At 37.7% G+C, this 9,668-nt stretch overlaps 2 protein-coding genes across 2 annotated transcripts; one reads left to right on the top strand and one right to left on the bottom strand.

The window, feature by feature from the left end:
• Window positions 1–253: 253 nt before the first annotated feature.
• Window positions 254–2,987, bottom strand: LOC124173087. The gene is made up of 3 exons (XM_046552600.1): window positions 2,731–2,987; window positions 1,384–2,586; window positions 254–1,065 (listed from the first exon to the last, which is right to left on the bottom strand). The coding sequence occupies exons 1-3, from the start codon at window positions 2,810–2,812 to the stop codon at window positions 254–256; spliced, it is 2,097 nt and encodes a 698-aa protein (XP_046408556.1). The 5' UTR covers window positions 2,813–2,987.
• Window positions 2,988–3,233: 246 nt separating this feature from the next.
• On the top strand, window positions 3,234–8,762 carry LOC124173327. The gene is made up of 5 exons (XM_046552857.1): window positions 3,234–3,940; window positions 4,067–4,471; window positions 4,582–4,658; window positions 4,744–4,954; window positions 8,260–8,762. Exons 1-5 carry the CDS (start codon window positions 3,718–3,720, stop codon window positions 8,391–8,393), a joined length of 1,050 nt encoding a protein of 349 aa, XP_046408813.1. The 5' UTR covers window positions 3,234–3,717; the 3' UTR covers window positions 8,394–8,762.
• The last annotated feature ends 906 nt before the right edge of the window (window positions 8,763–9,668 follow it).

Genomic DNA, 9,668 nt, shown 5'->3' with positions numbered 1-9,668 from the left:
TGGGAAAGGAACTGCCCCCTACCATGAATGTGCAAATTTGGCATGCCATTGGGTTAGTCTGGGTCAAGCTCTACCCTACCTAACAAAACCAACCTTCGGGTTACAAACACTGAGTAAGTGATACCACCATGGTACAGTCGGCGAGTAAATTTGCTTGCATAACCTGTGAGAACAGATAATGGAATGAATTAAACTTATCTCTAATCAGGAAAGGATATTAATAAAATACAACAAGTTAATACTTAGTTACTTTTTATTCCTTTTCAACTGTATTTAGGCGTCTTGAACAGTATAGTTTGTTCTCAACCTTAATAAGGACACATAACTCTAATATTTCATCTACATTCAAACTTGTTGGTTCATTAGACACACACAACTCTGTAATAAAGGGGTTCAAAGGAACATTGTTTATTCTCATACGATGGCATTCAGTAACAACAGCATAATAATGACTCTCACAGTGGCATACAGTGGTGCAGTGGCACTTTTTGAACTTAATGAAAGTTTCAACCATGTAGAAGGAATTATTCTTTGCTAAGACCAGGGAAGGACAGCATCTAGCCCTTTTGATGTAACTCCTACTGATTATTAAATCTTTTCCCTTCTGGAGCCGCCCAAATACCCAAACTTTTGGAACAGAAGCATTATGTATGTCTAAATGATTTCCCATAGCACTCAGCAAAAATGAGGAAACTGTAGAAATCTCTTGCAGTTTGCCCATGACAAAACTCTCTCCATTTATTTCTTCCATTTTCTTTTTGGACGAATATAGACTGTCCACAAATTTTTTGCTCGAGGAGTTATATTCTAACTGAGAGACATAAAGGGGCAACTTCTGCATCATATGAAATGACTCAATAATTTTCAGTTCTGCATATTGAGTACCACTTACAAACTTTTTCATGGTACCCAGTAAAGATTCCAAGGGGAAACATGACGTTTCAAATGCAGGACCCAAGTCTCTGACATTATTTGCTAAATGCAGCAGGGAATGGACATTTGCAGACATAAACTGAGGCCCATAAAATATTTCAAGCTGCTTCACAAACCTTACTAGATTCAAATCTGCAACATCAATATCATTAAAAGAAACGGAGTCTTGATGCAGTAAAAATGTTGCATGAACAAGTAGGAATAAGTGAGAGAGAAGTGCTGGAGGCAAGACATCACACAAGACAGGTATTGCCCAGTAAAGTAAAAAGTATTTGTATTCACTAGTTTTGTAAAAGGACAAATGGGATCTTATGGACCTCGGGGCTCGGGTTATGAAATTTGGCGGATTTATCTTTGCCAGGCGTGAATCTACCATGTCAACATATTTGAACAAGGAAAATGTACAATTTTTATAACAAGAACCAAACCAAAGGTGTATTAGTTTCTTACACACACCCCCAAAGACCGAATGCATGGTATCGATACCCATTCCTCTTATGAAATCAGGACAAATTCTTGAAATTGCATTTCTGCCTTTAAATCCAAACACAGGCTTCTGGGTTCTTTCAGCCTCTTCACAGTGATTTAAAGACTCTTTATGTGTTCGCAATGTGAGATTTACAGAATTCTTATAAACAAATGATTTTTTTCTGCCTGCTAATGTTATTTTTTCGCCCTTAATTAGACATTTAGGGCATCTAAAGAATCCATTGAAATTCTTTAAGTTTAAAAGTAATGCTTTAGCTGGGAGGTCAGCAATTCCATTCAATAAAATGCATCTCACTTTAGTGACATCACCACAGGGCAAAATTACTTCAATTCTATATCTGAGAGAGGAGAATATTTTGAGCATGGGAAGCGTGTAGGCAGAAAAATTTGGCTTTTGAGGCCTATACCAAAGGCCACCAAAAATGATATTCTGTGGTAAGTACCGAATGTGGTATGGGAGCTCATTGATAACAAACAAAATTGGCCAGACAGACAACTTTGTTGACTTATACAACTGCATTCCATCAGTGTAGAGCATAACAGTGAAGTCAAAAACACCACTAAGGACATGCTTGAACTGATTGTAAAGAGATCCATGAGTGACATTTTCCAGCGTAGATGAGGTTTTCTTGTTACTATGATAATTCTGTGATATACCATAAGCAAAATCGTTTCTTTTAAACAAGGTCCTTATTTGCATTTCAACTGGGCAAATTAGAAAATTAGAAAACTTTGCATTTGGACAATTACAACAATTACCATCTGGCAGAACTTCTTTACCACAATTATTACAAAACCTCTTTGGATCAAAACTACCCAGGTTGAAAAACATTTTTAGTGAGTACATACTCTTAACAACCTTGTTCTCCTTTGGAAGATGGAAAATCAATAAGTCAATGATTTTGGACATGCATTCATATGATATTTTAAAATGGAGAAAAAGAGACATCATCATAACAGCACTCTCAAGAACTGTTATACTTGACCCACAGTAAATTTTTTCACCACCTAAGTACTGAAAGCTTTCGGTACTTGGTTCATTTTCACTTTCAGAAAAGCTTTCTGAAAAGCTATAACTGTCCGAGAAATTGTTAGAGCCTTCAGAGCTAGAGTCCTCATCGTCACCAGAAATTTCACTCGATTCTTTTCTCTCCGAGGGTTTACCTTTAAATGGAAACAAATACATCAATGGAAGTTACTCCAGTGCACACAAATAAGTTCATCAAATGGAGCAAATAAGACAACATGACTGATGAAATTTAAATTCTATATGAGATTTATACCTTTCGAGAATTTTATTTTACCCACCTGGAGTTTGATGTGCACTCCATTCTGATGTACTGGATGCCATCTCATCTGAATCACTACCTAAGAATAATAGAGACAACATGGAAGATTAAGTTGCGAAGATGTCGAAATGAGTAAATTATTAGGGGTCGAAAAAAAATTTAATCAAGTTACGACCATAATCCAAACATTGACAAGAATTCCTAGCTCTGAGGAAAACAATTCCTTAAACCTGAGGCACATATAAATCATAATGTATTCATATTATTACATACCATTGTTGTTTAAATTAAAGTAATCCGGTTCTAAAGGAGCCTTCTCAGTTGCAGGACTTCCAACTTCCTTTTTGCGCCTTTCCTGAGTATCATTTTCTATGGGCGCATTACTTAGGTAATTTCCAAGTGCGCCATCAATTGTCTTCCTACGTCTCCATTTCGTTGTCCTAGAATTTTTGGAGTACGGCCCTTTCGGCATTTTTTAATCGTTAGTACTAAACGCAAATACGCACTGAAAATGAATTTCTACGACCTTTGGTGTCTGTGCTACGTAGATACCTACCACCACGGGTATTATAATTCCCACCACAACCAAACTACCCAACTGCGTATAATGAGTCAAACGAACGTTAAATTTTTATAATATTAACAATACATGATGGTTAAATATCATTCAAATAAATTAAAAATTAAGCATACAGTGACAACTTAAGTTATTTATTCACTCATTTTTCCATTATGTAATATTACTTATAATACAACTTGATCAACAAGGACTTCCGTTGATTTCGCTCCATGTGCTTCCGTTACTGACGTCATAGACCACGCCAATTCCTGATCACGGCATAGGCGGGAACAGTACGGTAGCTGCCATAGAACGAAGTAGTTCAGCATTTTCGGTGTGACTGAAGAGAGCACTTGGGTAAGTTAAACCTAATCAGTTACTGTTTGACGGTTTGAGTCAATTCGAGTGGCTTCCAATTCATATCATCGTTATTTTTCTCAGTGCAAGATGAATCTGATGCCAGAGGATTCCGACGACTCAATGTGTAGCGTCTCTTCCCGGAGCGTACGAGAAGTAAAGCAGAGGGCCTGCTTCTACTTTTACTCCGACGAGAGTACAGGGATTTCAACGGATGAAGGATCCCTAATAAAAACGGAGGCAATAGATGGAGGGGAGTACCAGGTGCTGTGGGATGGAGTGCCTGAGAAGGTGTTAGTTATAGCAGTTGGTGGTAAGTTACAATTCTCTTAAAATTTTTAATGCCCAATATACCTATCAGTAGTTTGTTTTCACGATACCCTCGTGTAACAGCGAGATATGCCGTGTTTGTGTACGAACTGTTATTAACCTCTTTCAGGAAAACTTTCGGAGATAAAAGAATCCCAGGAAGAATTTGAGAAGGTTCTCAATAAGTGTAATTTGTCCCCGAAAGAGGTGGTCGAGAAGCTTGAGGGCAAGGCGCAGGAGAGGGCGAAAGGCGGGAAGAGGAGGGCGATGAAATGCAAGAATTCTGCGCCCGCCGTAAATTTTCTTGGGATCCCATCCCCCCAGGGACCCCATCCAAACAGGGACCCCATCTCCAATGCCATTGGCATTGCCCTCGGAGAGGAAGATCCCCAGGATTTCCAATTCCCGGCTCCTGCAGGCGCAACTCCTGTGCCAGTGCCTCTGGAAAGTGGCGTGATAAATGAGGGGAATACTCTGATTGAGTTGGATGGCCTACCCTCTAGGGTTTCCATTGACTCGGAGTTGGCGAATGCAGGTATGTCGTTGTGTTTAGGAAAAAAATCTGGAATACCTTAAACGTATAATGGGTAGAATCTCGTTATTTGATCCATGCATCGCTAAAAATAAGCATTCGTTCATTTCCAGTTGACGACATGGAAAGGGGGGACATTTTGATGAGACATGCTAGGAAATATTTGAAAAACACCCCTTTCGATGACTCGGTAAGCCACCTTTCAGCGTAGTATTTACCTCGAGATTTTCAAACGTTACAAAGTTCAATACTTAATGCCTCTTTCATTATTTTAGGTTTTGCTGCACCCTGGATTCAACATATACATTAAAAAAGGTGATAAAATTGGGGCGCTCAGCAATGAGACGACCCCGAAAAGACTACAGGAGGAGTTGCTGATGAGGCTATTTGGGAGGGAGTACATTAGATGCCACTCTGCTAAGGGCCAGAGAGTATCCAAAGGAGGGAATCCTGCAGCATGCAAAGCCACAATGGATGCTATTGATGGTAATTACTATGGTGGTAACTTTGAGAGTGCTATACTTACATAGATTAACAATGCTTTCTTATGCTTTGGGTCATTCCATGTCAGTTCATCCAGGCATGATACCCACCGACTCGGATTTTGATGAAACTTGCCAATTTTCATCCTTTCATGCAGGAATGAAAGTGTAAAATATTTCTTGGCTATCTCCAATAGTTTCTTTTTTCACGACCATTTGAAGTTTGGGTGAAACTGCAGTTTTTCAATAATAGCGGTCTCCAGTGGCACTTGCACCTCCACAGGGAAATAATTTGTCTCAGCCATAGTTTTCATCCGATTCTGATGAAAATTTGCAGGTTTACCATAGAGGTCATGAGCATTCCAAAAGCTAATTGAAAAATGAACCAAGGAATATTGGAAATTCTCTAAACTCATATGTTTCATAAGGTTTTAAAAAATTTTGCATCAAAAGCATGGTTCTATAAAACATCAAATTTTGACCTGAGTCAATATCTTAAGCAAGTTAAATTAATTTTTCTGATATCCCTTAAGGTATGACCCACCACCTGTAAAAATGAAATTCATGGCTTTTTGCTTGCTTTGTTGTTAAAAAAATATGCAAAAAACTCCCTCTTCACGACTCTGGTAGTCAGTGTTGAGTCCTTCAAGTATGATGTAATGCTTGTGTTAACTGTTTTCTATATACAAGCAAATATTTAAAACGTGAATCTAGTACATATTAGGTTCAAAAATTAAAATATTTTTTATGTGCAAGTTGTTTCTCTCCCGATATGAAAAATACATTTTTGAAATAGAATATTTTAAGGAATTCATAGCACTTACCCATCATTGCCGGGGAAAACTTGATTTTTGCTATATAAAACACTTCAAAATACAAGATGCATGTCAATACAAGTTAACCTTATCATGACTGGATGAACTGACATGGAATGACCCTTTGTGAATGTTCCTGTGGCCTCAACAGTATTCTTTGTTTCTTTAGCTGTATAGCGATATGAAAGTGAAGCATAATAAGTAATTTGTCAAATAATTTTAATTCAATGATGTAAAATTTTCTCTTTATATTTATACCTCAAAATGTGTACTACAACATTGTTTCTGTGCTCACTATTAGTAGGGGAGACTGGGGCACAGTGGGACAGTTTTAGCATTTCATTTTTATTTCCCACAGAATTAATGGTAAATTAAAAATGTTGGTACCATTGCTTGGAGAATATATTCTAAATTGTATAAAAAAATCTGCAAGCAATACAATTTGCCTAAAATAGTTGAAATACTTAAGTTTCTTTTTGATGAAAAGTGTCCCACTCTGCCCCAGCCTGGGGCACACAGTAGGACAGTGCATGGGGCAGAGTGGGACAAGCTTGCATTAGTTAATAAAATACAAATTTTAAATTAGTTGAGGGTACAAATGAATTTATTTACATTAATATGTGAAATATATATGCAAGTGAACATATTAATCAAGAAAATTATTATTCAAGACACATGAGCGGATAAAAAATATTTGGTCATTTTAGTAAAAAAATTAATTCACTGCTTGCAATGTTTTTCATCAAAATTTAATTATTTAAAAGGCTTAAGTGCTGTCAACTGTTCTTTATGGTAAATTTAGTGACTTTATTCTAAAATTGTAGCTATTTCTTCCATTTCCAATCCCCTTTTGTAGTCCTCTCATATGAAAGTGTCCAGTGTCTTTTTAACTAGTCTTTCCGTAGGGATCTCCTGTCATTTCTTCTGTATTGTATTTTTAAGATATTAGCCTCGTAGACGTTGGACGTATTTCCTCAGGGGTGACAACTTTGCTCTCTAAAACGAATTTTCAGCCTGGGAAGTCCTGGGCTTTCGAGATTCTCCTTGGGTTCTAAATGAAATTCTGACTGATCTTCGACAACACTGATGTTCGACATTTGCTTTTGCAAGGTGTTTGTCATTAAAAATACTTGGGTTGACGGGGCATACACCGGTTGTGTAAAATTAGCAATGGATTATTATCTTGAGAACACTTTGCATGATCAATGGAATGCTTTAAAACTAGTGAAATTAACTTGATAGTCATCCATCCAGATGGGTTTGCTGTACCTACTGATCTCATAAGTTAAAACAGTATTTTTGGGAGGAATTTCACTCCAGATAACAAAAAAATGCAGTTTATTTCATGTGCAGCGGAAAATGTCTGTGGTGAAGTAGTGCTGCAGTTGTCATCCACAGTTTCCTATGGTGGTTTTTAATTTTATAAGCTATGAATCTCAAAAATTCAATTTATAATTAATATCAATTAAATAGATCATAATACGTAACAGACATTCTTTCCTTAAAATTCTCTTTAAAAATAAATTTTAATTGCCTGTTATTCTTCCTTTCACGCAAATCACTGAATGTTCCTTGAGCAGCCCTATAGAAAGGAGAAATGTTGCAGCAAGTAATATTTATGAGACTCTTCTCACTACATAAAGCTCGGTTATGGCCAAGACTGAAATGTTCCGTATTAAGAGCATTATCTATATAACAGTTGTGGGATTCAACATTTTCAGAAAAATTGTCGCATACGATCGGGGTTTACACAAATTAATCACTTCGGCTTTAATTTTCTTACGTGCATTGCTGTTGCAATCTATACATTTGTCCTCACTTTTTTCGTATTGAAATGTACTGCTTCACATCCTAAAGCACCAATATGGAGCCAAAACACTACAAAGTCACCATGCAATGAAATTGCATGGTGGCTTTGCATGGAGTGATTTTAGGTTACGGAGATTGATAGTTCGAAGCACTTGGGCTGTAAGTCGGCGTCCAACTATGACCCAATCCGAGTTGTCCCACTGTGCCCCAATTCAAGTTGTCCCACTGTGCCCCAATTTGAGGTGTCCCACTGGGCCCCGCATGTCCTGAAGTCTTATATTTGTCAGCAAAAATTTAAAACATGTTACTTTCGGAAAATATGTTTTAAAAATATTATACTGTCTCTAAATTATGTATTTGGCAAGTCATTTCTTATGAAGCTTGTTACAATTAGGAAAATTGCATAAATATTCACAACATAAAAGTTACGAAAATAATACCAAAAAACACATTTTATAACATTTATGAGAAGCTACATAACATAATGAAATAAGATTTTTGTGCATTATTTCCCGTGACATGACCTCCTTAATTTTAGTACATTTGCTCTTTGACCGAGTAAATTGTTTAAATAAATCAATTGTCCCACTGTGCCCCAGTCTCCCCTACATAACTTGACTCAGCACAATTTACCATGGAGCAAAGCAAGATTATACTAATTTGGAATTTTGATATTTCGTTACAGCTTATGTGAAGACGAAATTGAAAGGGGAGGTGGTGCCCAGGCTTTCTAAGACATATAACCATTTAGCAAAAAATCTGAGGGTGAGCAGTGGTTATCAGGCTGGAAAATACCGATACATCTCACAGAAAAGGTAAAGCTTGTATCAATTATTTGATATGTATTACTGAAAGTATAAATGTACTAAAATAAATTTTCATTCAGTGAACTCTTCCTTTAAGAAGTGTTTATCAGTTTGTATCCCCTTGAATGGAACATGACATATTTTCTGTCAATTGAATTTCCAATGCACTGCTGACTAACTATATCTCGTGTCTGTCATTTCAGAAAGCCTGTATTGGAAGGGTGTGACGAGAGCCACAGTGAAGGCACAAGGCGGGCGAACCGTTGACGGCAGTTTGGCATAGTGGTAGGGGAGGGTGCCACTTTACGGAAAACCTCCGAAATGTTACTCAATTATTTTATGTAAAATGAAACACCACATTGAATTTCATTGTAAGATTTTACTTTTTATAATAAATGATTTTATATTTGAATTGGCTTTCATATCATTTGTATCCAATATCAAAACAGGGTTTAGATCATTCCCTTTTCCAGCTAGTTTTTTGGGTCTTCTTCAGAGTTAATCCATGGCTTTGGATGAAATTTAGTCAAACTTCCAGTCAGCTTCTTTGGGTTCATTGAAGTGTCAAAGAGGATTCGGTTGGACATAAATATCAGTCTGGCCAAATCTGCATCGCTGCTTCAGTGGATCTGATGAAGCCAGCTGGAATGTTGGTGATTTTTCATAGAGCCATGGATAAAACGGAAGAAGACCCAAAAAAATCACTTAAACTGTACTGTGGTGACTGCACTCTGACTGTGCTTAGGCGACTGCACTCTGACTGTGCTGTGGCCACTGTACTCTGACTGTGCTGTGGCCACTGCACTCTGACTGTGCTGTGGCCACTGCACTCTGACTGTGCTGTGGCCACTGCACTCTGACTGTGCTGTGGCCACTGCACTCTGACTGTGCTGTGGCCACTGTACTCTGACTGTGCTGTGGCCACTGCACTCTGACTGTGCTATGGCCACTGCACTCTGACTGTGCTGTGGCCACTGCACTCTGACTGTGCTGTGGTAACTGTACTTTACTGTACTATGGAAACTGTGCTGTATTGTTTCAATTAAGTACAGTCTTAAGTGCATTTCCAGTCCAGATATTAAGTGCAGTTAGAGTATAGCTTTAGCTTATTTAGAGTACAGATTTTTTTGCCTGAGGACCCTTGATACTGTTTCTAACATAATTCGCATCAATTTCATGTCTTTGCATGTGGCCCTACATATTTTGCTCTCCAGAAATTCACCTGATACCCTTTTGAAGAATGCCGCAGACTTCTGCAACATTTTGTTGAGTCTTTTGGGGTTCTGGA

Source organism: Ischnura elegans (assembly GCF_921293095.1).
Source record: "Ischnura elegans chromosome 13 unlocalized genomic scaffold, ioIscEleg1.1 SUPER_13_unloc_4, whole genome shotgun sequence".
NCBI classification, from domain to species: domain Eukaryota; kingdom Metazoa; phylum Arthropoda; class Insecta; order Odonata; family Coenagrionidae; genus Ischnura; species Ischnura elegans.
The sequence above is the reverse complement of the archived record's forward strand: the minus strand, read 5'-3'. Positions and strand labels throughout refer to the sequence as shown.

What these genes read in the sequence shown, in the direction of transcription:
- LOC124173087 (XM_046552600.1), bottom strand. Translation starts at nt 2,812, where the DNA reads ATGTTGTCTCTATTATTCTTAGGTAGTGATTCAGATGAGATGGCATCC. An exon ending in GAGTGCACATCAAACTCCAG is followed by an intron (nt 2,587 to 2,730) that starts GTGGGTAAAATA and finishes TTCCATTTAAAG; the next exon opens with GTAAACCCTCGGAGAGAAAA. An exon ending in TTCGGTCTTTGGGGGTGTGT is followed by an intron (nt 1,066 to 1,383) that starts GTAAGAAACTAA and finishes TTGATGTTGCAG; the next exon opens with ATTTGAATCTAGTAAGGTTT.
- LOC124173327 (XM_046552857.1), top strand. Translation starts at nt 3,718, where the DNA reads ATGAATCTGATGCCAGAGGATTCCGACGACTCAATGTGTAGCGTCTCT. An exon ending in CTCGGAGTTGGCGAATGCAG is followed by an intron (nt 4,472 to 4,581) that starts GTATGTCGTTGT and finishes GTTCATTTCCAG; the next exon opens with TTGACGACATGGAAAGGGGG. An exon ending in ACACCCCTTTCGATGACTCG is followed by an intron (nt 4,659 to 4,743) that starts GTAAGCCACCTT and finishes TCATTATTTTAG; the next exon opens with GTTTTGCTGCACCCTGGATT.